Source organism: Camelus ferus, chromosome 23 (genome assembly GCF_009834535.1).
Source record: "Camelus ferus isolate YT-003-E chromosome 23, BCGSAC_Cfer_1.0, whole genome shotgun sequence".
Taxonomy (NCBI): Eukaryota; Metazoa; Chordata; class Mammalia; order Artiodactyla; family Camelidae; genus Camelus; species Camelus ferus.
This window is the reverse complement of record NC_045718.1, coordinates 33404140-33431812: the sequence shown is the minus strand read 5'-3', so window position 1 is coordinate 33431812 and position 27673 is coordinate 33404140. Positions and strand designations below refer to the sequence as shown.

Here is a 27673-nt window from a genome sequence, read left to right as displayed (position 1 = left end):
GAGTTTAGCATGCATAGCACCTGGTATTTAATAATAACCATCTAATAATTGGTAGTTGTTACTTGGTGTTTTGACTAAGGACCCAAAGCCATTTGTACAAGGGAACAGAAGATGGCACCTACTTGTGGAAGGATGTTCTATCCAGTTCTCTCCCCTCCTGTTTGCCAACTTGCAGTTCTGTCTCCAAACTTTTTTTTTTTAAGTTCTGATTACTCCTTATATGACTTGGAATAAATTAGATAATCAAGAGTGCATATTGTTTCTATGAACTTTTTTGGTTTTAAACCAAAAGTTTTAAAAGTTTGGTGGTCTGTCTTCTTATAGTTTGAAGGTGGTGAATCATTGTCCAGTGGAAGCCTGTGTCAGCGGTCCCGGCCCAGCAGTGACTTGAACAACAGCACTCTGCAGTCCCCTGCTCACCTGAAGGTCCAGCGAAGCATCTCAGCCAATCAGAAGCAGCGGCGCTTTAGTGATCATGGTGGGGGAAACGTCCAAATAAGTGGAAAGACAGACTGGGTCTACCCAAACTTGGGTTTCTTTTAAGCACTGTACATTCACATCTTTATGTTCTTGTGTCACTGCCAATTATCACAGATTTATCTTCCTGAATAATAACTATAATCCTATTTTTAGGGGCTGACCTAATTTTTCTAATCAGTTCAATCTTACTTCAGCGTATAAAATATGCAAATAAAGATATTTCAAATACAGTTTTTGTTGGTGAGAAGAAAATATGTCAGTTGTTTTTCATCTACTAATGTTTGTTTTCACATTACAGCCGGTCCATCCATTCCGCCTGCCGTATCATACACCAAAAGGCCTCAGGCCAACAGCGTGGAGAGTGAGCAGAAAGAGGAGTGGGACAAAGATGTGGTGCGTAAACTCGGGAGCACGACGGTTGGATCAAAAAGCGAGATGACCGCAAGCCCCCTGGTGGGGCCGGAAAGGAAGAAGTCTTCAACCATTCCAAGTGTGAGTCAACATTCAGCTGTAGTGCAATACGCTGTAGTTATCTGTTGTCAGAATTTTTTTTAAGTGCTTTAAGCTTTATCTTTTCAGTTTCAAAATTTTAAAGTGAATCATGCATTTAAAGAACATGCAAAAAAAAAAAAAAATGGGGGGCCAAGCTTCTCATAAGTGCAGTTTAAGAACAGAAAATATGAATTCTTAAAATAACATTTAACCTTACCACCAAATGATACATTAAACATTCCTGCCTCATTTTGCATGTTTGTAATATGTACCTAATATTACATTATATTAGTGCATTTAATTTTGTTTACAAGTAAACTTGAGTGAAGGCAGACTACAGTAATAATTTATAAAGTTAGCTCACATTATTCACTTAGAACAGCTAACTGTAGAAATGACATAATGGGAGCTAGAAGACAGATAGAGACATCCCCCTTAAGGCAGCAGGAAAGAGTAAAGCGAAAATATAAAAGAAAACCAAGGTATACAAAGGGGAGACACAGAATTGGTGACATTTAGGGAACAGGAGTTTAGAAAGGAAAAGGGGCAAAATGAAGGCAAGGAAATATTTGAAGAAATAATAACAGTAAAAGACTGACATCAGATTTCTCAGCAGTAATATGAATGCAGGAAGATAAATGGATAAAAATATGTATTTTTTAACGTATCAAAAGAAAAGCCCATTGAACCCAGAATTTTATTTCCAACCAAGTTGTCACTGAAATGTCAAGGTGTGACAAACATACTCTTCTGAATAGAGTGTCTGAGTCATGATACAGGGACCCATTTGAAAACACTGTCCTGCTTGAGGACGTATTCTTATAGGAAGAGACATAAATCTAGAATTTTGCTGTGAGGTATATGGAAGTTGAAAACAATCAACTAACTTAGTAAAGTATGTATGTGGTAACATATACAAAAAAAAGAAAAAAGTAATGAAAATTTAGAACCAAAATTCTGGACAATATCCAGGAAGTGAGGATTGGGATAGAAATTAAAGGAAAAAGTGTATGCCTTGGAAGGGAAGATAGAAATTTAAGAAATCAGTACGGTCGGCCCCTCCTTTCGATCCGCAGCTAGTTGAATCTGTGGGCATGGGACCCGCAGACACTGAGGGCCAACTGTACTCGGTCATTTTATATAAGAGACTTGAGCGTCCACAGAAGCAGGCGCTCCTGCAACCAATGCCCAGTGGATCCCAAGGGACCGCTGTAGTGGTAGGCAAACATGAGTTCAGGACATGATGGTGTTTAGTGTGGGGGTATCTCTCGTGCATAGCACCCCTCAAGCTTCCTGAACCACTCCTGGCCTTCTCCCCATCACCAGCTTACAAAGATGTGAATAAAACCCAGCTTTTCTGTTGCTTCCAAACAACTGCTCGCTGCTGCTGTAGGACAATAAACTGAGAAACAGTGAGGGCCTTGCTGGGCTTCGCCCTTCATTCCTGCAAGAGAGAGGTGGGAGGTGGAGCTTGTTAATATTAGATTCTGATAAATTAAAATTCTACCACGTATTCTTTCAGAGTTATTTGCAGCTTAAATTCATTTGTTTGACTTTCCACAACTGCAGCTAGAATTTTTTTTTTCCTTCTTAAAGAACAATGTGTATCCTGGGGGTAGCATGGCAAGAAGGAATACGTATGTCTGTGAGAGGACCACAGATCGATACACAGCATTGCAGAATGGAAAAGACAGCAGGTAAAACGTCAGAGTGCCTTTGTCGTGGCTTCGCGTTAGTGCTCTTGGTAAAACTCCCGTAGCTGAGTGGGTCAAGAGGAGAGGAAGCGCAAAATGGCTAGTTCGATTGCAGCAACCATTCTTACTAAGGCATCTCTGTGCCAGAAGGGAACGATAGGAAAATATTTAGAGGAAGCAGGAGGTAAGTCTCTTAACCTGCAATTGTCTGAGTAAAATCTGATAGTAACCAATTCCCTCTAGCAAAAAGCCTATTGTACTGCCCTAATCTGATCTTCATAATTTGAATCTGACTCTTATATATACCTGCTGCTTCCTTTTTACCTTCTTCCTTCCCGCCACCCCCCGCAATTCAGGTCATCGTTATATCTAAATAATGAGGGCTTTTCCATGGAAGGTGGTGATAAATTCACCCTGTACACTTTAACAAGAATGTTGGTTTGTCAGTCACTAATAATGCCACTAATGTTGATTTAAGTGTTTCAGTCATAAAAGGTATCAGTCAATTCAGACTTTGAAAAAACCGAGGTCTTAAATTTTAATAAACTATAGTTTTTCTTCTGTTTTACATTTCCACGGTCTTCTCAACTGTTTCATGTCAAGCCTCACGGAGATGTCGGCGAGTAGCATATCCTCTGCAGGCCCTGCCGTGATTTCTGCCGTCCCGTCAGCGCGGCCGCGCCACCAGAAGTCCATGTCTGCTTCTGGTCACCCTATTAAAGTTACACTGCCCACCATTAAAGACAGCGCCGAAGCTTACAGGCCCGGGTAACATGCTGGCTGCATTTCATTTTGTTTGTTGCTAAGAGTTTAAAAAAAAATACAGCACTGTATAAAAACACATGATAGCCATCACATTATGAGTTGTTATGAAAAGATTCAGTGTCTGCGGCAGAGGTAAAGCTGAATTATTACATAAGCTCACTGCATCCCCCAGCTGTTTTCGGGAAGGTTGCTTATAACTTAAATCATCTTCTGGGGGAATTTTCTTTGTGGATTCTCCATTAAATCCATCTGTAAAGTGAAGGGTTGTTGCCTAATTTATCATTTAGGTAACTGAGGTTTTATGATTTAAAAACAAACCAAAAAACCCCCCACGAGAACTGGAGGTGGAGACCTGGGTCATCTTCCTGGCTCCAGCATCACTTAGTCTTAATGAAACTGTATTTTTAGTTTTCCTACCAGTGACACGGATGGTCTCGAAGAGCCCTTTCTGGTATAAAGTTAAATGACTATTTTTCTGGTATTTCTGTATGTTAAGACTTCTCAAATTCAGGAACATGTTTGATAGTTAGATTTGTTGATTATATGGGTGTTACAGCATTCACTGTCACTGAAGCCTAGATAAAGGCTTTTTGATAATAAAATTCATATTCCACATTACTGAATGGCTTAAGAAAATAGTAAAAAAGAAAAAATTGTATGCAGGGCCCCTTGCCAGGCATTGCTGATATTGAAGAGTATTAGCTTTGTATCCCCGTTTCAGGGATTTCTTAATCTCTAGTAATTACATTTTTATAGAGGCATCTAGTTTGAACCTGAAATTGTATCCCTCTGCAAGCACCACATCTCTACTGTCCCGACAGAACACGGTCGACTAAAAGTAGCCGTAGCTGTTCATTTCCTTCTGGATTTTAGCCAGAGGGAAAGCTTTCTCTGTCCTGATTCTGAAGAGCACGTCTCCACGTGTCCCAACAGCACAACCCAGCGCGTGCCGGCTGCGTCCCCGTCCGCGCACAGCATCAGCGCCGCCACCCCGGACCGCACGCGCTTCCCGCGGGGCAGCTCCAGCCGCAGCACCTTCCACGGCGAGCAGCTCCGGGAGCGCCGCAGCGCCGCCTACAACGGGCCGCCCGCCTCCCCTTCCCACGAGCCGGGCGCCTTTGCGCACGCCCGGAGGGGCACGTCCACCGGCATAATCAGCAAAATAACGTCCAAGTTCGTTCGCAGGTCAGTACCAGTGTACTGCGGCGTTCCGTTTCCTCTAGGAATTATGACGGATATTTGTTTTTTGTTTTTGTTGTTTTCTTTAATCTGTGCAGTGATTTTCCAGAATGGTTTTATGAGATTTCAGTAGAGCTGATCTTTTACAAAAGATTGAAGGAAAAAAAATCAAGGAAGACGTAAAGCCTTTTCCCTTAAGAAAGAGACAGGGGGAAAAAATGAACAAAATGAGAATCTAAAAATTCTATAAAAATAGGGCGGAAAAAACAAAACCTGACATCAAAAATGTGTGTTTTAACAAAGAGTATCCCCTGCTTGAAAGCCTGGAGTTAGAAAGAGGAATTGAATATGACTTTCCATTTCTCCTTCGGATAACATTTCTTAAGAATACTTTAAATTGCTCACTAATGATAGTTTACCTTTTATTCTTCCTTGTAAAAAGCCTATTACTGGAGTCACAGAGATTCTGTAATTTAACATCCCAAAATCTTAACATCAAAATATGGTAACCACAAAATGAATACAAGTATAGTAATGTAATCCAGTACAACAGTGAAATTGTACTCTTTTTGAGGACCTACTGTGTGCGGGGCCCTCTACCAGGAGCTCTTGATATAGCGGTGAGATGGCACAGCCCCCTTCTGGCAACAGCTTATTGTCTTGCAGCATTCCACATAGTTAGCATTTTCCTCACTTGGCTTCTGGTTTTCCTCCTCCCTCTCAGGCTGCCCGCCCCTTCTCAGGCTCCTCTGCTGGTTCTTTTAGGTCCCCTTGCCCTTCCTCTGACCTCTAAATATCAGACGGCCCCAAGACACATTCTCTTCTCTGGTTATCCTCACTCTCGGTGACCTCATTCAGGCCCAGGACATTAAATTCCATCTTACATTAATGACCCCGATATGCATCTTTAGCCCGGGTCTCTCCTCTGGAGGACAGGCTCATGTATCCAGTTGTCTGCCGAGCCTCTCCGCTTGGATGTGTTACAATAAACTCCAACAGAACCTTCCAAAATTCAGCTCCCAGCTCTCTTTCCCGAACCTGTCCCTCCTCATTCTTTGCCATTTTCAGTAACAGCAGCACTGTCCTTCTGGTTGTTGGAACTGGGAGCCTTGATTATCCGTGAGCCCTGCTTTCTTCTTACCACACATCAGTTCCCCCAGTGGTTGTGCTGGCTCCGCCTTGACGTTATTTCCAGGATTTAACTGCTTCCAGCTTTCCTACCACTGCTTTCCCAGCCTGAACGACTTGCATCTTCCAGCCCCCTCTCAGGTCTCCTTGCTTCTGCCCTTGTCCTCCTGTTCTGTCCCAACGATATAAGTCCTCAGCTTGCTTTTCATCTTCCTCAGAGGACACCTCAGAACCATCACAGTGACCCCATGGTCTGGCCACCCCTTCCTGCTCTGACGTCGTCTTCTCCGACCCTCCCTCTTGCTTGTTCCCCACCAGCCACACAGGCCCTCCTGTCCTCGAGCTCACTGCGCACACCTGGTGAGGGTTTCCTATGCTCGTCCTGCCTGGAACCCTCCTCCCCTGAGACCTGCACGCTGGCTTCTCCACCTCCTCCAGGTCTCTGCTCAAGCGTCACTCCCTCAGCGAGGCCTTCCTCATCCCCCTGTTGAAAATCACAGCCTGTTCCTCCCAACACTCCCTTTTCCTGCTTTATTTTTCTCCTTAGCACTGAATACCACCTGAAATAATGTATTCGCTTTACTTATTTGTTCATCGTCTCTCTCTCCCAAGGGGAAGGTGTGCTCCGCTCCGTGAGAGCAGGGGGTTGTCGCTGGCTTGTCTGCTCGCTTTGTCTTGTGTTGAATCTTCTGCCGAACAGTGAGTGCCACGTCTGACATGTAGTATGGCATCCAGTAAACATTCATCGATTGGGTGGATGAATAGTGTGGAAGACAATTTAAAAAGTAGGCAAGGTTATAGTACATTCTGATCAGTGCCATGAAGGAAGCAGGTCCTGAAATAGAGAAGAAGCTGCGGGAAAAGAGTGTTTAGAGGCAGCCTCTGAGGGGAGCTAGCATGGAAGCTTCTAAAGTTCCACCGGGCCCTTATTAAATTTTGAGCAGTGTCATTTAGTAAAGGGCTTTTTTGGGCAGAGGGAAAAGAAGGGAGGGGAGAGGTTGTTTGCTATTCTTTCTCAGAAATTAGGTAGGGTTTTTTAACGCTTTGATTTTTAACATATTTTAATTAATTCTGGATTTGGTTAGAGAAGAGAAGCAATTCTCAGTTCTGCTCCGAGGTCATCTGTCACCATGTGAACAGCTTTGGCTCTGCAGATCTGTCTGTGTTCACGGTAGCCCTTTGTAGCTTGAAGAGGGGCCATCGGATACACCCCAGAGGACTTCATGCAGGAGGACAAGCCGGCGTTGGTTTCAGTACCAGGAAGGAACCTGCTGAGTTCCTTAGCAGCTGGCAGGCTGCAATGCAGCTGAACTTTCTGCACATGCAGCGTGTTGAACTTGGGGGAGGCTTGGAGGCTTGGAGATACCCCGGAGAACCTCTCAGTGCCTTGTTAGTTAATCTTCTCAGCTCAGCTCTCAGATTATCATCCTTCCCACTTGCCTCATCTTAAGTCCATCGTGGGCTCAAGGCCAACCTTTCCCTCTGTTCCCTTTGCCCTCCTCACTTCACTCTACCTGAAGCCTGAAGAAATGGGGCCGCACTCTGACCACCCGCTGTGGGGCCCACACCCAACTGGGGTGTGTGCCAGGCAGGCCTGGCCCTGAGCGCAATTCGGGGGCCAGGACACCTCGCAGGCTCTGGGACTAACAAAGTCATTGTACCACTAAAGGCTTAAAAAGATGGAAAAATGGGATTTTTAGGGGGAAAAGTAAAGGAATTTGGGTTAGTAAGCCTTAAGAAAAAGATGGAGAATAGTTCTATTATTCATGAATTTGAAAACCATTATCACAGAGAAGCCATTGAGTAGTTCTGCTTGGGCCGTCAGAAAGCTGGATGCCCAAAGGACCATGTGAGAGAGTTGCTTTCTGGTCTTAGGAAAGAACTTTGTAATCAGGAAAGTGATTTACACTAGAGTCATCTATCAGGGGAGGGTGTAGATGTGCTATTTCAAATGTCTTTTAAATAGCATTTAGAATGATTTGCTTTGGATCTGTTCTGTATATCTACCGTATGAACTGGAGATCATATCAAACCTCATGATTTTTTAATCATATTTCTTATATAGGGAATAACCTGATTCGTTCAGCTGAGTATGTGTAATATATTTGGCTTGTTTTTAAGTTTTGAGCAGTGGAGAGCCATGCTGCTCTGCAGCCAGCTGCGTGTTCCACATCCCCCTGTGGCTACTTGGAGCTGACTTACTAGACTGTGAAATCATTGCCAAATAGCAGAAATTCTTGCAGGCAGTTTCCTAGTGGCATCCAGGAAGGCTGTGGAACAGGGTATGGGAAAGGATGTGGCGAATCAGTTGCTTTCAATAGTTACAGCAGGGGAAGTGGGGTCCAAGGGGTGTTTCATTCCTGACGCTGACAGTTCGGCTGTGGTCTGCTAGCAGTGATTCAAAGGCAAAGTATAAATAGTACAGAAAAGTCCGGTGAGACATGTCCCTTCCTGCTAAAGGAATCAACATCATTATCTTTCTTACCCAGTTGATAGGCTGCCCTTCAGCATGTTCAGTACATCCACATGTAACTTGAAATATGCATTTCCCTTTGAGCCTGCTCAGAAAATGTTTTATTTATTTCAGTGTGCTATAATAAAAATAGGTTTGTATAGATGGCGTTGAATTTCTATTATACTTCCCAATGAAAATGTCAGTTATTAAAGACAGAAATTTAAGAAACCTCATTTGAATGTGAAAATACACCTTATTATCCTTTTTAATTCAGATAGGAAAATGTTTTTTACACAATATGTTTGTCAAAAGGAAGCCCTGTGGTTAAAGACCTTGAAAAACATGTATTTTTAACCACCAGTTGTTTTATTAATGTGGGAGGTGAGGACGGTGGCACTGATTTTTTTCCCTGTTGCACTCATTTTACATAAATAATATAAATGTTTCTGGACTAGTTAAAACATTAAGAAAATGTTAACTTAAGGGTTCAAGTTGATATTTTTCCTAGCTGTTTAATAGTGTTTTGCTATCACAAGCCATCTCTTAACATATTTAAACTGGTTTGTATCTTGATACTCCTATGTAGATACTTAATTACCTTTGAAAATGACAAATAATGAAAATTTTGGTAGACTTAAAAATATTAATGACATTCAACAAAAGAACAATTAGTAGAGTTTTCCTGATTTTATTTCACAGGTGGATATCCAGGTAAGATCAATGCTTCTGTTTAAGGTTGAATTCATGTTTCTAGACTCACCTGCTTGGAAAGGCTTTGGTTTGCTGTAATATTTTTTTTTATCATGTGCATGACTCATTAGCATAACATCTGAAGTAAATTACTTGTATATTAAAAAATCAGTATTTATTTTTGGAAATACTTATATATGTGTTGAGCTTCATTTCTAACTACAAGGTTAATTTATATTTTTCTAAATTGAGCGACTACTAGAATTATGTTTAATAACCAATAAGAAGTTGATTCTTGCTGTTGATAATTATTAAATAGTTTTAACTTTAGATTGAACTAAACTAAATCAAAAGATAAATTATGACTTTAAAAATGTGGCTGGGAATTGGAAGATCCCATTAAAAAAAAAAATCCTAAACTCTCACCTAGCATCTCCTCTATGGCAATACCCAGTAGACGCTCAATAAATGATAGTTAAGTGTTGGTTATGGTGAAAAACAGTAAGAAATAGTATTAGACTGACAAGTAACAGAAATCTGTCATGCTAGAAGTTTGCTCAACAAGTTAATTTTAAAATCATTTTAGATGTAGGTTTTCTTGATATATTTTTCACTTTTATCATTAAATCTCAACCTTCACTTTGTTTTGAGGGATCCAAGTGAAGGCGAAGCCAGTGGCAGAGCCGACACCCCAAGGTGAGGAGCCACTATCAATACTTGGCTGCTAGGTCCCTGTGTATGAAGACGGCCTCTTGAAATTCTTACAGCACTTAATAAACATGCCTAGAACTAATAACTAGATAGTATGTGTATTCAACATTTTTATATTGGTATGGGTTTTCCTAATGTTGCCGAGCATTTATTAAGTTTAAGTTAATCAACTTTTGTGTTTTCTAAACATTATTTTGAATTGTGTGCTTTATAGCCTTTCTGTCCTACAAAACATATCTTAGCAGAAGAATTAGTAGATTAAAATATACTGATCCTTTTCTCACTAAAATGATGTAAATAAAATTAGACTTAGTCGAATAACCCAGAACATGGAGGAATCCAAAGATACAGGAAGATCTGATATTAGTAATGTATCTTAGGTGGCTCTTCAGTGGCCGACCACATTTTAAAACTCTCACCTCACCATATTTTATGGGTTTTTTGGCATTAATGCTGGCTGTGTGCTCGTTTTAGCAGTGGGTCTCCAACTTGAGCACAGTCAGAACCAGGTGATTGATAAAACAGGTGGCTGGGCCCCTCACCCCAGGGTTTGTGATCGGGGGGTGGGTGGCACTGATGCCTCTGGGCTGGGGCCACGTTAATGACATGTTAGTACTTGTGTTCGTATTTATAAATGGGAAATTTAAGAATTGAAGGCATTCAGTTATCTTGAATGTACATCAGCATTAAGAGTCCAATATAAATCTCAGAACCTTGACAAGCAGTTCCTCGGCAAGGCAGAGGCCTGCCTTCATTTCAGGCATTAAATTTGACCAGCTGAACACAAGCCTCCATGTATTTTCTCCTTTTTAAAATTATTTGAAGTGTAAAACACAGGGCGCTGGGGAAAAACTTTATTGAGCATTCCTGTGTAGTCTTTTGTACAGACCGTGCCAGGTATGTGTGTAGTCATAACAGCTGAAATATTTTCTTCATTGAATGAGGCATCTGAGTCACCGTAGTAGGGAGCCAAAGAGAGGCAGGACAGATATTTTAACTCTTCTGCCTGTTAAATAAACGTGTAGGACTTTGTTTTAGCCCCTCCCTCACCTGGGCATCACTCTTGAGCCCCCTTCTTGCATCTCATCCTATCTTTCTACTCGATTTTCCTCTGAGACATTTAATAGTGTGTAATGTCCCAAGTGGCTGATGATGGTGTGATTAATCTGCATGCACTTTATCTTTTCAGTGTGACTAAATGTCTCTTTTGTTTGGTCATTGTTTTGTTTTCTTTTTTTGCTTTTGAACAAACTTACTGAGTACCTACTGTCTGTAAGGTATGGGCTGGTCATTTAATCCTCATAACAGCCAAGTGAAGAGTATCCGTTTTACAGATGAAGGAGCAGTAAGGAGCATCAGTGGGACCGAACCAGTTAGTGAGGGTCTGTCACTTCAGAGAGATGCGTGGGCTTGATGGGGAACAGCACGGGCTTCGAGCCAGACCGTGTGGGTCTGAGCTGTGTTGTACCACCTACCTAGCTGTGTAACTTTAAGGAGGTTACTCTAACGCTCGTGCCCCTGTTTCCTCCTTCTGACTGCCTCCCAGGGTTGTTGTGAGGGGCAGATGAGTGAGTGATACAGGTCAGGCACCTAGACCCGCTCCTGGTACCTAGTAGGAATCCATCAGTGTTACTGCTGTCAGCATTTCCAGGCTCTTTTACAGTTAGTGTTCCCAGTGGTGATGCCCCTGAGAGACGTGTAGAAAAATATCTTGGTATGTGCCTGTTGTCTTAAGGTTACTGGGCTTCCTTGGTGGAATGAAAGAAAAACTAGACTTGGAATGAAACACCTAATTTCTGGTCTTCACTTTTCAACTCATTAGCTTGATTACCTCAGAGAAGCAATTTAAATTCCCTAGTCAACAGTTCTGTTTTTAAAGGAGTGTTCCATCAAGGGGTCTTTGGGTGCCTTCCTACCCTAGCAGCTAATTCCATAGCCCCCACTGTCCGTGTGGTCCTGGTGAATGACTCTGGTCAGATCTGCACTCCCAGAGGCCTGTGATGCTGTGGCCCAGATTCAGGGAGCTGAAAGAGAACGATAGAGGAGACACTGAGATAAAGCGTCTCCATACTTATTTAATAGTCTTTGGAAATTTATTTTCTCTGCTTACTCCTTTCCTGATTTTCTAAGCTTGCGTGGTTGGCAGAACTTTATCAGCTCAGATATCTAGGAATGAGAAGGAAAACATGCATAAATGTATACATAAAGATTTATATATACATATAACTGTATACATGAATATACGTTATATGATAATATTGATATGAAATATTTATATAGTAGAATACAAACTTTCAAATGTATCATTTCTTCAAATCACATATAAGTGAGCTAGATTAACAAGTTAAAATTGCAGCATCTATGTTTGGATAATTACTCAACAAATTTAATGATAGGGCCTTCTGAATCATAAATAATTTATGAATTTTACCTTTCTTTGATTATTTGAAGTAGGTTTTCTGGTTCTGTATTATTTACGGCAGACCTACAATAAGGAAAATACAATAAGCTTGACTCACTTAACAGATATGTGTTAATCACCTACTATTTGCCCAGCACAGTTCTAGATGCGTGAGACATACCTGAACAAAACAGAACTCCTTGTCCTCCTGGAATTTACAATCTAGTGGTGGAGACAGATAATAAATAATAAACATAAGTAAATGAATTAAATAGTACAAAAGAATATGAGCACTCTAGAAGGGGAAATAGAGCAAGGTAAGGAGGTTGGCCCTGCCAGGGTAGGAGTTGGGGGTGCAGTAGGGTGGTAAGGGTAGATCACAAGGAGAAAGTGAGCAGAAATTTGAAAGAAGTCATGCAGCTATCTGAGGGAAAAGCATTCATGGCAGAGGGAACAGCCTCTGTTAAAGCTTTAAAGCAAAAACATACCCTGTATGCTCAAAGAATAGTCTGGAAGTCAATGTGCCTTGATGGGAGTAAGCAAGGAGGGAAATAATAGGAGGTAAGAGTTGGAGTGTCTGTCATGTGGAGTCTTGTAGACTGTTTTAAGGATGTCTTTAGGAAAGTGCTGAAATCATTAGAAGAACTGAGGTCTGCACCCCTATGTGTGGTATGACCTGGTGGCTTTACTCCGTTGTAGCACAGTGTTATTCCTCAACATTATCAGGTGTAAATAATCTGTAGCCCTTACTGCTATCCCTGTCCCCAGTCCTCCTCCTACCCAAAAAGAGTAGAGAAAAGGAAATTTTTCTTTATATTTCAAAAATGTGCATTGATAAGCAGAATGCTAGTAGTCTCCATTTTGTATAAATATACAGAAATTGGAGGATCTGCATTTGCAAACTTAAACAGAGTATGGAGAAAAAAAGTATTTAGTTCTTCACTTTCAGAACCAAATTTAATTCCCACAAACAAGCACATTTAATATGCTATTTTAAATCAAAGATATTAATAAGAGTCAAAACAGATGGTGTCCTGGGGCCTGATTTTTGTAACAGCAAGATGATGTAAATCCTTGTCTCTATTTGAGGGTAGTCTGCAAATTGGGTAGTTTTATTAGCACTGAACTATGACCACTTAGATTTTACATGTGTTTTGATTTCTTTGCTGAATGGAATTTTTGTTTCCATTTTCCCCCTTGCCCTCTTCTTCCAGAAGTACAACAGGGGAACCAAAAGAAAGAGACAAGGAGGAAGGTAAAGATTCCAAGCCCCGTTCTTTGCGGTTCACGTGGAGTATGAAGACCACTAGTTCAATGGACCCCAATGACATGATGAGAGAAATCCGGAAAGTGTTAGATGCAAATAACTGTGATTATGAACAGAAGGAGAGGTTTCTGCTTTTCTGTGTCCATGGAGATGCCAGGCAGGATAGCCTCGTGCAGTGGGAGATGGAAGTCTGCAAGTTGCCACGGCTGTCACTCAATGGGGTCCGCTTCAAGCGAATATCTGGGACATCTATTGCCTTTAAGAACATTGCATCTAAAATAGCAAATGAGCTTAAGCTGTAAAGAAACTCAAATTTGCAGGATCAGGGAAGATACATCCGTACATGAGGTACAGTTTTTGAATGTACTGGTAATGCCTAATGTGATTGGCCTGTGAATCTCCCCATGTAGAAATTGGCCTTTATTGCAATAAGGTTATACATAGTTATGAACTGTAAAATTAAAGTCAGTATGAACTATAATAAATATCTGTAGCTAAAAAAGTAGGTTCACATGTACAGGTAAGTATATTGTGTATTTCTGTTCATTTTCTGTTTATAGAGTTGTATAATAAAACAGATGATTGCTTAAAAACTTGTATAGTTGTCTAGATTTCTGCACGTAAATGTACGTTTGATGCTTTGAGTTGAAAATGTTCTTTCTGTTATTTACATTCTGGTGGGTTTTAAAATTCTTACCTCCATCATGCAATTTTGAAAATTGTGTCCAGAATTACAAGTGCGCAGAAAGAGTCTTTACAATTGTAGCATGGACTTTTAAAGATTATTTTTAAACCATATTTAAATTTAAACCAGAAGCTGATAAATAGATCAGCTTTATTATCTACAGAATTATTCCTGCTTATCTCTGCGCTCATCCTTGTTATCAGACAAGGTTTAGTTGAAAAGATGCAAAATGTTTACAGTGTTGGCACTTAGAGTTTTTAAAATAAAGTACATGAAAATAATAATAGCTTTGCCTTGAGCTACCTAAGAAGTACTGGGGAAGAAGAAGTTAAACCTCCATCAGATTTCTTTTGAATGTTGAAGTATTTTCTGGCCCACTGCTAATTGTAGCAGCAAAATGAAAAAGAATCAAAACTTCGTCTGCTATTATAACGTAAACTGTCACTTAGGTTTGCTGCCTTCCAAATCCCACGGCGTTAATTGCGGAAATACAGTAATACTGGGACTGTTTCATAGCACAGACTCACCTTGACAGTGTTGGTCAATGCATCAGCTAGGAAGTAATGCCTCCTCAGGAATCAACTGGCACTGGGAATGTTTGCCTCATGTTCCTCCAGCCTCTTCATCCCCCCCCGACCGAGTAATACCTGTAAGTGCTTAGGAGACTTCTGAGCAGAACATACTATTTATAGCAGTGTATTATTGATTTGCGCTTATGTGGTCATTCAGTTTGTTTCCCTGTAACCTGTTTGTTTTTAATATTTTGCCAGATTTCTTGTATTTATTCCACATCGTTAATGCCAACAATGTGCAGCGTTGTAATCGGGCATTTGCCCACTTTCCTTTCCTAATTAGTGACGTATGTGATGTAAAAACCACTAGTAAAGGTATGTTTTCATACTTGTTATTTTATACTGAATTAGCCTTGGAGGTTGACTGTGCAATGTTATTTAATGTTGTAATTGCTGTAATATCAACATATGGGCCCCATCTGCACACTCCTGAGAAATAGAAAGTGTATTCAAACTTTATCAGTTTCCAGAGAAATAAAGCTGTGATGAATACTGTAATTCTAGCCTACAGTGGAAAGCTCTAAGTGGAGGTGACGTGCCATCCCATGGTGGCTCCCAGACTAGGGTGATCTGTGCTGTACTGTGACGTAGCTTTCTTCTGTAACAGTTCTGTTCTAAAATGAAGTGTATTTTTGCCTTAGCAAAGGATGGTGTTTGGGGAAGGAAAAAAAAAAACAACTATGTAGCCCCTTTTTAACCTAGTGTTCATTCAAAAAAAAATCGATGCAAATCTTTATTCACTTTCACTGGTGCACACTGAAATTTTACTTGAACAGTTCTCATAATAAAGCACTTGTCTTTTGCTCTTTGTCAGAATGTGAATTACCTGTTTTCTAGTGCCGAAGTATTCTGTACGGGGTGTTTATTTTGTGTGTTCTAAAGCTAGTTGGCAGGGTGTGAAGCTACATAGACTTTGAAGATGTCATTATGACAAGAAAAATTTAACCTTTCTTATTGGAATTCCTATCAGTTGAAACACTTTTTAAAAAATAGCTGTGTCTTTTCCAAGGTAGAAACTGACGTTTTTTTGACATTTTCTCACTCTGGTTAACTCTTCTGTGCTTGTGGCAAGGAATTTTACTTAAATATTTTTTATGAACTAAAAATGAAACCTTGATATTCACTTTAGATTTCCCCACTTTATATGACAACATAACTTTTTTTTGAAGATTCAGAGGAATTTTACACTATGTTTGCATAAATAAATACCAGTTTATGTTCACTGGCTATTGTGATAGGATTTCCTTCATTTCTGTTTAAGTATTATTTGATATAACACCCCTAATATTAAATTATTTTGTAGAGACTGGGGCACAGTATTTAATTTGATAAATAAAATTTTGATAAATAATAAGACGAAACATACTCCAGAATCTTGACCCAATAATATTTTCTAAGGTAGGATTTGATTTAAAACCCAAAAGACTTTATTGTGGAATGATTTTCACCAATGGTATCATTTCACAGTGTAGGCAACAAAAATAACATTTAATGACTGAGACACCAATTTAGTGTTAAATAAGTGGTTCCATCAGCATGTGTAAATTAATCAAGATATCTGCCTTCATTTAAAAAATATCTATTGAGGTACTTACTGTGTCTTAAGACATGTACAGGAATTGTGAAAGAGGGTTCCTGCTTCAAGATTTTGGTCCACTTGGGAAGACAAAATGTAAACACACATAAAACCCAAAAAACCGCACCCAGATAAAAGCAAAAGTGCTCAAACAAGCGCAAACAGGAGATGCTATCGGCGTTCAGAGAAGGGTGAGTTCTGTATGAACATGAGAAAGGAGAGGCTTTTGAGGGGTTTGAGTATGAATAAAATTTAAAAGGCAGAGTGACACACGTCAGAAATGAACCATTTATTCTAGGGAATGACAGGGTTCACCTAAGTTGATGAATAGAAGGTTATGTAAAGCATTGATTGGCAGCCTCAGCTTGGACTTGATCTGTGGGTAGAGGGGAGCAATTAGGGCTCTTCAAGGCCAGGAAATGCTTAACAGATTGGTTGTAAAAAGAGGAGCAATTTGCTAATTTAGCAATTCTGGCAAGTGCCAGTATACATCAGATTTTAGGTTCTCGGAAAACAGTAAAAAAAAAAAAAAATCTGAATCTAATAAAAACGTGTGGGATGATCTAAGGCTAGGGCCACGAAGATCTTTTCAGAAGTATTAGCAATAAAACATGTATGAAATAGTCTAGATAGAACTGGTTAACACAGGATCAAAGTGGGGTATATTTGAGAGATTGCAAAAGATGTATCAACAAGATATCGCTAGTAGGTTGTGGACTATAAAAAGCGTGAGTGGGTGGCAGGGAGAGCTTCCTGGCATATGATTCAAGTTTTCAGCTTGCTTGTGAAGACTTCCACTTTCATTTACCGTGGATAACAAGTACTGGAGTTATCCTTCCACGTAAAATACGAAAAAAGCACAAAATATGTGAAACAGCAGATTCATACAGTGTGTTCATTTTCATGAAATACTTTTGAGGCACGGGGTATCAGTCAGTGAAGGACAGTGATCCCCAAGAGGAAACAAGTGAAGTGAGCCCTGTGATTGACTCAGACACCTGCCTTGAGAGAACGTCTCACTGTGACATACAGAGGGGGAACCCACGTGGAACCTGGTGTGCATCCTCATTGAGGAGTCAGAGCTGAGAGACCAGGAGACCAAGACAGCTAAAGTCTGGAGGGAAGAGAGCTATAGCAAAACTCCAGAGATATGCAGAGATCGGCACATGTTTGTGAGAAAAATACATGAGGCCAGCGAAAGACCTACCCAAAAGCATTAGAGGGAACAACCATCAAACCTCATACAGAAGTAGTGCCTGTTTCCACCTGCCATAGTGGGAAACCTCATAATTCCTGGGTCAGTGGGTAGAGTACTCAAAAGTTCTGCCTCAGTGGTGGGAACTAAGTAGCCCTAGATTAAATACTGCATTGGTCCTGCTTAGCAGAGTTTAATAAGTAATATCCAGGATAACTATTTCTAAATATGTTCCAGAACAGACCACAAGAATATTAATACGAATACAAAATGTGCATCACCCAACATGGTAATATTCACTGTGTTTAGCGTCCATTCAAAAGTTTTCCTGCATGCAAACATGTAGGAAAATACAACTCACAGTGAGGAGAAAAAAACCAGTTGCCATTGACCCAGAAATAAAAATGATAGAATTAGTAGACAGGGACACTACAAGTTACTGTAACTGTTCCAAGGACACTAAAAATAATTGTAACTGTATTTTATTTGTTTAAAGAGATAGAGAAAAGATCAAATATATTAAGTAGAGACACGAGTGGTATTAAAAAAAAACATAGTTCAGACATCTAGAAATGAAAATTACAATTTCTGAGAAGAAAAACATGCTGGATGGGATTAGCAGATAAGAAAAAGGCCGTGAACTTGAAGACATAGCAATAGAAGCTATCCAAAATGAAACAGCAAAAAGAGGACTGCATCAGAGAACTTTTGGACAACCCTAACCAGCCTAATGTATGTGTAAAGTCTGAGGAAAAGAAGAGAGCAGAGGAAAAAAACACTTGAAGGTGTAATGGCCAAAGTTTTTCTGAATTTGCTGAAAATTATAAACCCACAGACCCAAAATGTTTAGCAAGTTACAGAGTCAAGGAACATGAAGAAAATATACCAAGACATAGCCATCTAATTGCTTTAAAACTAGTGATTAAAAACCACAAAAGCAACTTAAAATCAACCACAGGAAAAAAAGACATTACGGAAGGAGGAACAATTATAAGAATGACAGCAGACTTTTTGGTCAGAAACAATGCATGTTCAAAAATTTTTAAAACTATAGATAAGCTCGTTCTTGTTCAAGGTGGTGATGTGGAAGGATCCTGAACTCACCAACTTCCATGGATACACTGAATCTACAACTGCATATGAAACAGTTTCCTCTGAAAGAAATCCAAAAACTAGCAACTCATAGTTTGAACCGCATTGGACTGAGGAAAAACAAAACAAAACCTCACATCAAAATGGGTAGGAGAGGCTAAGACACAACCCGACAGTAAACCCCACTCCACGGCTCAGCATCTTAATCAAGAGGGAACTTGACTCCCAGCTACCTGAGAAGCAAAGAGTTTGACCCTCTCATCTGGCGTGCCAACTTTTAGGACCTGAGACGATAGAAGTCCTAGAAGAAAACAGATGGTAAGCTCCTTGACTTTTGGCAATGATTTCTTTCATTTGACACCAAAAGCAAAGACAACAAAAGCAAAAACAATCAAGTGGATTTACGACACTAAACTAAAAAGCTGCACAGCCAAGGAAGCCATTAACAAAATGAAAGGGCAACCTACAGAATTAGAGAAAATATTTACAAATCATGTATCTGATAAGGGATTAAGATGTAAAATATATAAAGAACTCATCCTACTCAATAGCAGAAAATTTTAAATTTTAAAAATCCAATTTAAAAAATGGACCAAGGATCTGAATAAACATCTTACCAAAGAACATACATAGATGGCCAGTAAGTTCATGAAAAGGTACTTGACATCACTAACCACCAGGGAAAGGGGCATCTGAACCACAGTGAGATACTACCTAACACCAGTTAGAATGGCTGTTACCAAAAAGATGAGATAACAAATGCTGGCAAAAAAAAAAATATGTGGGAAAAAGGGAACACTTGTGCAACGTTGGTGGGAATGTAAATTGGTGCAGCCACTATGGAGAACAGTATGGAAATTGCTCAAAAAAATAGAACTACCATATGATTCAGCAATTTCACTTCTGGGTATTTGTCTAAAGGAAACAAAACACTAACTTGAAAATATATCTGCACCCTTGTTTTCATTGGAGCATTATTCACAATATCCAAGCCATGGAAACAACCTAAGAATCCATTGATGAATGAATGAATAAAGAAGAGGTGATGGGGAGAGGGTGATTAAGATAGTGGAGTAGGAAGAGCCTGAGCACTTCTCACAGGCACATCAAAATTACAACTATTTACAGAGCAACTATTGATGAGAACAGGCTAGAGACTAGCAGAAAAGATCTCCCCCAACTAAAGATAGGAAGAAGGAACCAAAATGAGATGGATAGGAGGGGCGAAGATGTGGTATAAGCAAGGCCCACACCCCTTGTAGGCAACCCACAAACAGAAGGATAATCACAAAGCAGAGCTTCTTCCCAAGGAGTGAAGGGTCCAAGTCCCACAACAGGCTCCCCAGCCTGGGGGTCCTGCACTGGGAAGATGAGCCCCTAGAATGTGTGGCTTTGAAGGCCAGTGGGGCTTGTGTTGAGAAGGGCTATAGGAAACAGACCTCACTCTTAAAGGGCACGTGAAAAATCTCACATGCTCTGAGACCCAGTTGCAGAGTTGTTATTTGAAAGGAGCCTGGGTAAAACCCACTTGCTGATATTAGAGAGCCTCCTAGAGAGAAGGCAACTGGAACTCCCCCTGTGGACAGGGACACTGATGGCAACCACTCCTGGGAGCTTGTTCTACCAGGAGAACAGTGGTGCTGACAAGCACCATACTGGAGTCCTCCTTGTAGCTTGTTAGCCCTGGAGACTTACCTACCCACCAGCTGGTCAACACCAGTCCTGCGACCTGACCTTACACAGCAGCAGGCCAGCAGCAGTGCTGGACCTCCAGAGACATGCAGCCAGCCACCCCAGAACCTGGACATGCACATCAGTGGTCCAGGACCAGGCCCAGAAACCCCCTGACATTGACAGGGACGCAATAAGAATAAGGAACTTTAACACTCCATTTACATTAGTGAACAGATCATTCAGACAAAATCAACAAGGAAACACGCCTTAAATGACACATATAGAACATTCCATCCCAAAGCAGCAGAAAACACATTCTTTTCAAGTACACATGGAACATTCTCTGGGACAGATCACAAACTAAGCCAGAAAACAAGTCTCAATAAATTTTTAAAAATTGAAAGCAGGCATTTTTCAAACCACAACACTATGGCCTAGAAATCAGCTACAAGAAAAACACTGCAAAAAAGACAAATATGCTGAGGCTAAACAATATGCTAATAGACAATCAAATGGGTCACTGAAGAAATTAAAGAAGAAATCAAAAAATAACTGGAGACAAATAAAAATGAAAAAATCCAAAATCTATGGGACGTAGCAAAAGCAGTTTTAAGAGGGAGGTTAATGGCAATACAAACTTATCTCAGGGAACAAGAAAAATCTCAAACAACCTAAACTTACACCTAAAGGATCTAGAAAAAGATGAACAACAACAACAAAGACTCAAAGATAGTAGAAGGAAAGAAATAATAAAGATCAGAGCAGAAATGAATGAAATGGAGATTTTTAAAAAATAGAAAAAATCAATGAAGCTAATAGCTAGTTCTCTGAAAAGACAAGCAAAATGGGTAAGTCTTTCGCCAGACTCACAAAGAAAAATAGAGCGGCCCCAAATAAATAAAATCAGAAATGAAGCAGAAGTTAAAGCTGACAGCACAGAAATACAAAAGATCATTAGATTACTACAAACAATTATATGTCAATAAAGTGGGCAACCTAGAACGAATGGATAGAATCCTATATAGATACAATCTCCCAAGACCAAATCAGGAAGAAATAGAAAATATGAACATAAAATTACCAGTAATGAAATTGAATTAGTAATAAAACAAACAAACAAACAAACGAACTTCCCAAAAAAACAAAAAAAGTCCAGGACCAGACAGCTTCACAGGTGAATTCCATCAAACATTTCAAGAAGAGGTAACACCTATCCTCAAACTATTCCAACAATTTGAAGAGGAAGAAACATGTTCAAATACAGTTTACGAGGCCAGCATCTGCCTGATACCAAAACCAGACAAAGACACCACAGAAAAGGAAAATTACAGGCCAGTCACACTAATGACCATAGATGTAAAAATCCTCAACAAAATATTAGCAAACCAAATTCCACAATATATTAAAATGATCATACAGCATGATCAAGTGGATTTTAACCCAAGGATACAAGGATAGTTCAATATCTGCAAATCAATCAATATGATACACTATATTAACAAACTGAAGAATAAAAATCATGATCATCTCAATAGATGGAGAAAAATCTTTTGACAAAATTCAACATCCATTTATGGTAAGAACTTTGCAAAAAGTAGTCATAGAAGGAACATACCTCAACATAATAAAGGCCATGTGTGACAAGCCCACAGCTAACATTATACTCAACAGTGAAAAGCTGAGATCTTTTCAAAATTTTTGACACATTGAAATTGTTGTTAGTTCCAGTTATTACCAGAGAGAACCACTAGGGGTCAGAGAAATCCCTGTCCAGGATTCACTTGTGTCCTGTCTATACAAGCAGACACCCCATTGCCCCTGAAAAGCACTTGGTCTCGTGGCCCATATTCTCTAGATTTATCTAAGAGCATGTTTGTTTCTTCTGAGAGCTCACAGATATGACTAACGCCCTTTACTGCTTCAGTTGAATTTTGCACGTTTTTGATTCACTCAGGTTGTTTAAATGTCTTTTTATCTGGCTAGAAAAGCACCTCGGTTTCATTCCATTGGATCCCTCATATCAAAATGTAATGCTTTCATAAGTTCTCTGAAGCTTGATGGAATTCAACATTGTTTTCATACTGTGTGAATCTAACAGGGCCAAAAACCTAGAGAGATAAAAATAACATCCAAAAGCCAGTCTTTTATAACCACATTCTTTATATACTGTACATTTTTTTTTCCTCTTAGAATGGCTTTTCATTGACTAAATTTGTTTCAATTATTTGTGGTCATTAGTTTTGTGTATGTGTGTGTGTGTGTGTATGCGCACATGTGTATGTTTTGGCCAAAATGCTGTTAGCCAAAGCAATCCTTTAACTGGTCCATGTAGCCTAAATGCACAATTTTTTTTAAAGTATTTGCTTTCTAGTAACAAAGGCCATCTTATACTTTCCCCATCACAGATCTGCAATCAGCCCATTTTTCTAAGCCCCATTTCCTTTCAGTGGAAATTGATATCAGAGACCAAACTGTGAGCACTAGAAGTGCTTATTTGACTTTGTGCTCCTAGGACGATGTGACCTATAGGCCATTTTGGTGGATAGAGATGGAAAAAAAATATCTATTTACCCATTTATCTATCTATCTGCACATATGTACAGACACACATATGTAATAAGTTCATAGTAATTTTCAATTTAGTCCTAATATTACCCACAACCATATTTAAATTTTTAATCTTATATTCAAGCTATAACTGTATCTTCTTTTGTTTTATCATAAGTGACTCGTACAATTGTCACTCTGAAGCTCTTGATGCAAAGCTAATAGAATCACTGATTTATTTTACTTGCCAATACAAGAAACAGATCCAAAATAGTGATACCAGTGTTAATAGTAATTATTAAACTCTTAAATGAAATTCAAGTTTGTTTGTTCTTGCCTTTGTCCTTAGAGTGAGCCAAAGGATATAGAGTGAAATTTCTTTGGTCTAGAGAGCTCTGAAGTAACTTTCTCTGTTAGTGAAGTTCTGTCCAAATGTTTCCATTCATTTTCAGTTTACAGGGGTAAGCATTTGACAGTTCTGAGTTATTCCTGTTTTAGTTTCTGCTTTCTACTTTGGGCTGTATTCAGCCACTGGCAAAAGGATAAGTCAGTTTCATTGTTTCACATCATGACAGTAAATAGAAAAACCTCAGCAGTTCCACCTTCTGTGTACTGAACAGGAATTTCATTTAGTCGCTGTCTGGCTCACCTACAATGACTTCGTGCACAGCTATATGTGTGAGATTTATGTCTGCACATTCTGGCTAAATCCAGACAAACACACTCTGACTTCTCCTATTCAATTCTCTTAATGTGTTTAGAATCTACAGTTTCACGTCTCCAATTAAATTTTTATTGTACTAAATTCTATCCTAACATGAGATCTTTTTAATGATCTTTTTCCCCTACCCCCCATCAGCTTCAAAAATTTCTTTTCTCTATTCTGTTGTCATATCAAAATACAGGTCTAAATAATTATTTAGTTTTACAGTACATGTAAACCAGGATAATTTTCCATGTTGCTGTTTTCTAAACACAGTACCAGCTATTAAGACATCTTAACCTTCAGGGAAAAAGACTTTTTTTTAATTATATTAGAACATATTAGAATGGCCTATGGTTGGCAAAGGAGAATACATATCAATGCAGGTTTTTCAGATTTTGTCAGAAATATTCTTTTAACTCATAAGCTCATAATTGTGACCTTATTTCTCTACACATAACATTCTTCTATTATCAATATTAGATGCAAACAGCTCAGTTGCTTCCCAAATCTTCAGCTGCTTTTGGATAAATACAACCAAGTAAGATATAATTCCGTTCTAGTGTCGAAGAATGATTTTGAATGTTATACATTACACTTTAAAGCTTGATCCACAGGAGACTTCTGATTCTGCTTCTGATGTCGCATGATCGATCCACTGGTGGCGGGCGCAGGGAAGCCTTGGTGAAGGGAATTCCAGGGAAGGACGAGCCTCTCATGGGTGGGCAGCCAGCCGTGCAGCCCGCATTCCCCGGCCCAGGCGCCGAGCTGGGTGCAGGGGAACTCCTGCGGGTGAGCAGGACAGAGCCAAGCTTTTAGTGGCGTGCAGGCTGGCAGCTAGACTGGAATCTGGAAGAGCCCCAGATAAAAAATAAACAAATCATTCGGCCCTACCATGGCCCCCTTATCCCAGAATTGTGCTGAGAAAGCGGCAGAAGGGTAGCCCTGGGAAGCATGGAGGCTTTCTGGAACTTTCCCAGCATGGTTGATGCCAGGGCCCTGCTGGTGTAGAAGCCAGCCGCGAACGGATGCTGACTCTGTGCTCCAGCTCCCTTCCGGCCCCAGTGCTGACAAGATCAAACACTTGGGCCCCTTGACGGTGATGGCCCAGAAGTTTGAGGTTTGGGCTGCCCAGAGGGGAGCTCGGTCTAATTCCTGCTCAGCTGACTCTCGGTGGGCTCCTAACTGTCAGCCCCATGAAGTAAACACAAGACAGGAAAATGCTTACTCTCTCTGGGAAAGAGAAAAAAAACCAACCTTTAGATTTCAGGAGAAACAATTTCTGGAAGACCCTCATTTTGCAATTGTAGCACATTTCCTTTAACTGCAGCCCCAGGCTTACACTGCATTTACCTCCAGTCTTTGATCCTTATCTTTGTTGCAGAAATCCAACTCCTTACATGAAACAAAAATGTCCTATGCCTGAAATTCCCAACTTGGCATTCATTGGCATCTGCATGAATGGGACTCCCACAGATCTACCACAGATACATTGTTTAAGAAAATACTTAAATGCAAATGTTTAATTTCCCCCCTCCTATTATGCTATCTATTTTGACCACCTTTTTGAACTAAAAGATATTTAACATCGAAGTTCCCAAATTAAAAGTAATCTTTTAAAAAAAGAAATTATTAGCGTGAGAAGAGGTGGGGGGTGGTGACCATCCTCCCTTTTGGGGCTGCCCTAAAACTGAGACTTAGTTTGGATTCAAAACTGTTCCCCCTCTCACTCTAAGCTGCAGTCTTTGGAAAATTAAACCAGTTATGTCTGTTTTGTTGTTTATAAAGTTCTCTTCAGCTCCAGAAATATGTTTCTTCTTGTGTCTAAGCCTATCCAAATAAACTAATCATCTTAAGCAACTTTAATTCATAAAACTTCAGGTCCATACAGATCCCTCCTCTCTCCTTGTTTCTTTCCAAATTCACACATTTGTTTCAAAACAAAAGATTAAAATATTAAGCTTTTATATGTCTACAAGCAAACTTTGCTTTCAATTAAATATCTGTAACTGTTTTATGCAAGTTATTCCAAATAAGCAATTATTTTTAAGACTATGAGGTCTCTAAGCATTTTTTTTAACTCAACTGATGGTAGATATTCATGAATCTTAGCCCTCCAGTGTTGTGCTCCTTTGGAGCACAGGTTCCTAAATTCTCACCAGGAAGGAAAGAGTCCTATGGATTGGCATTCAGCCCTTTCTGCTCTCTTTCTGGTGTGCAGAGGTTAGGAGATGAACTCGTTCCAGAGTTCCTCGGGTCCGGGAGGGAATTTAACAAGTTAGCTTATAACCGAGTGCACTCCAAAGAGCTTTGAAAGGCCTACTGGGGTGAAGCCATGCTTCTGTTTTTGTTGCTTCTACTAGTCAGCACAGTCCTGCAGGTGTTGGCTTTTTTTTTCTGTGGGAGTAAAAAGGATCACTTTTAAATTAAGGTCAAGTCTCTGGGTATTACAAGGAATTGGACATTGTAAGATTTGCAATTATATAGACTGTGAACATATTTGCAACTTTGGGATTTTTGATTACTACTGTGCAATCACAAAAATGACAGGACTGCCTCAGTTTTCACGCAGGAGCAAGGGAAGCACTCCCTGCCCTGAATAATTTCTAAAGAGACAATGGTGAGCTACATACAGACGGAGTCTGATGACATCTCCTTGAGTCCTGCTTGCTCACTGCTTATAGAGACTTAACCGGGGGGGGGGGGGTCAATTTTCAGTTGCTCTAGTGTTTGGTCTTTAACAGTAAAGCCAAATGTTGTTGTGATATTTAAAAAGTATTTCTATGGACAAAAATGTACACTTTCAATCCCAAAACATTCCACCTATGTCTCCATTTGATATGTAGTCGGGGAGGAGGGTCTCTGAGGTCAGTTTTGTACTCAGAAAAGGGACAGTTAGGATCTGCTTTTGTTTATAAATTAATTGCTATTTTAGTAAAGTTACAAATCCACAAATCAGGCTCCCCATCACCTTTTAAATTCAGTATTGTTTCATTTTATGTATAAATCTAATAAAATTTAACAGTCACTGTAAGGGGTTTTTATTATTCACTTACTTTAATTATCTTAAACATTTTAAGTGACTTTTATAAATTTAATTTATGTGATTTGCTTTTCAAGTACTTCAACTATGTACAAGACTGTGAAATTCTTTTTTTTTTTTTAATTTTATTGAGTTATAATAAGTTTACAATGTTGTGTCAATTTCTGGTGTAGAGCACAATTTTTCAGTCATACATGAATATACATATATTCATTTTCACATTCTTTTTCACATGAGCTACCACAAGATCTTCTATATATTTCCCTATGCTATAGAGTATAAACTTGTTTATCTATTCTGTATATACCTGTCAGTATCTATAAATTTCAAACTCCTAAGACTATGAACTTCTTACAGTAAATTCGACTAAAGTTTGTATCCCTTTCAAGTAAAACTTGTAAGTCCCAATCTACTATTTGATTTTACACTTTAAGTTGGAATCACAAAACTAATTTTTGATATTCTAATGTGCTAAATTAAGAATATTTTATGTACTTATTGCAATATATCCAAATTATTCTTAAATGTATCACACATTTTTATAGTATTAAAGTATTATTATAATATTACTGCTTTAAAGTATACTTAAGGACATATTAATACTTTAAAAGATATTTAGTCACATAAGAAAGCAAGGCATTCTGAACAGAGATTCACATATCTGAGAATGCATATCTACTAGAGCGATATTCTTGAAAATCGTGATTTTTAATGTTTCCATCATATGATGTCATATTCTTGCACCAGAATTTAGCTTGCCCACCCCTATTGGTTTGCTTCACTTTCTGCCTGGAGTCAGACTGCGATTAACACTGTGGACACACTGCTTTGTGTTTCTGAATGTTTCCTCAGCAGAGGCACACGGAAAACTATAGCTGTTTTTCAGAACTTTTGATAAATATTTCCTGATTGCCTATCCAAAAGCTTGTCTCCAGTCTGCATCCGATGAACACTGTATTATAACCATTATCTCACCATATCCTCAGCAGCACTGGGTATAATCTTTTACGATCACCACCACCATCATCATCATTGGTATCATCTCTGCCAGTCTGCACGTGGGCAAATGAAGTCTCACTATTTGGGGTTCACTTACTTCGTCGCGAGTGCAGTTGAACGTGCTTTGCGTGATCATTGTGCGTTGAGCTTTCAGGGTGTTCCTCACCCCTTTGGTCAGCGGGATGCCAGCGGCTGGGGCTGGCCGCCCGAAGGCCAGACCCTGGTGGAGCCGCCACCCTCCAGGGCCCCACGGCCATTGGGCGCTGCGACCCCAAGTCCCCCGCCCCGTCCGGTCTGGGTTGGGCTTGGGCTGGGCTGGGCTGGG

General features: G+C 39.7%; 1 protein-coding gene and 1 long non-coding RNA gene across 3 annotated transcripts in view; one reads left to right on the top strand and one right to left on the bottom strand.

Annotated features, from left to right (window-relative positions):
• The window catches only part of MARK1 (microtubule affinity regulating kinase 1), a 97507-nt gene extending 82172 nt beyond the window's left edge, over nucleotides 1-15335 (top strand). Inside the window, exons 12-18 of one of the 2 annotated variants that reach the window (XM_032466661.1) lie at nucleotides 325-478; nucleotides 779-972; nucleotides 2569-2669; nucleotides 3270-3434; nucleotides 4365-4616; nucleotides 9535-9579; nucleotides 13210-15335. In XM_032466661.1, coding sequence (XP_032322552.1) covers nucleotides 325-478; nucleotides 779-972; nucleotides 2569-2669; nucleotides 3270-3434; nucleotides 4365-4616; nucleotides 9535-9579; nucleotides 13210-13564 — 1266 coding nt within the window. In that variant the 3' untranslated portion in view covers nucleotides 13565-15335. The remainder of the gene's footprint in view (nucleotides 1-324; nucleotides 479-778; nucleotides 973-2568; nucleotides 2670-3269; nucleotides 3435-4364; nucleotides 4617-9534; nucleotides 9580-13209) is intronic. The other variant, XM_032466662.1, reaches the window with a different exon arrangement.
• Nucleotides 10289-27585, bottom strand: LOC116659284. Its single transcript, XR_004314559.1, has 6 exons — nucleotides 27446-27585; nucleotides 23903-24155; nucleotides 12177-12217; nucleotides 12026-12079; nucleotides 11511-11760; nucleotides 10289-10600 (listed from the first exon to the last, which is right to left on the bottom strand). It is a non-coding gene; the product is annotated as an uncharacterized LOC116659284 (long non-coding RNA).
• Between the last annotated feature and the right edge of the window lie 88 nt (nucleotides 27586-27673).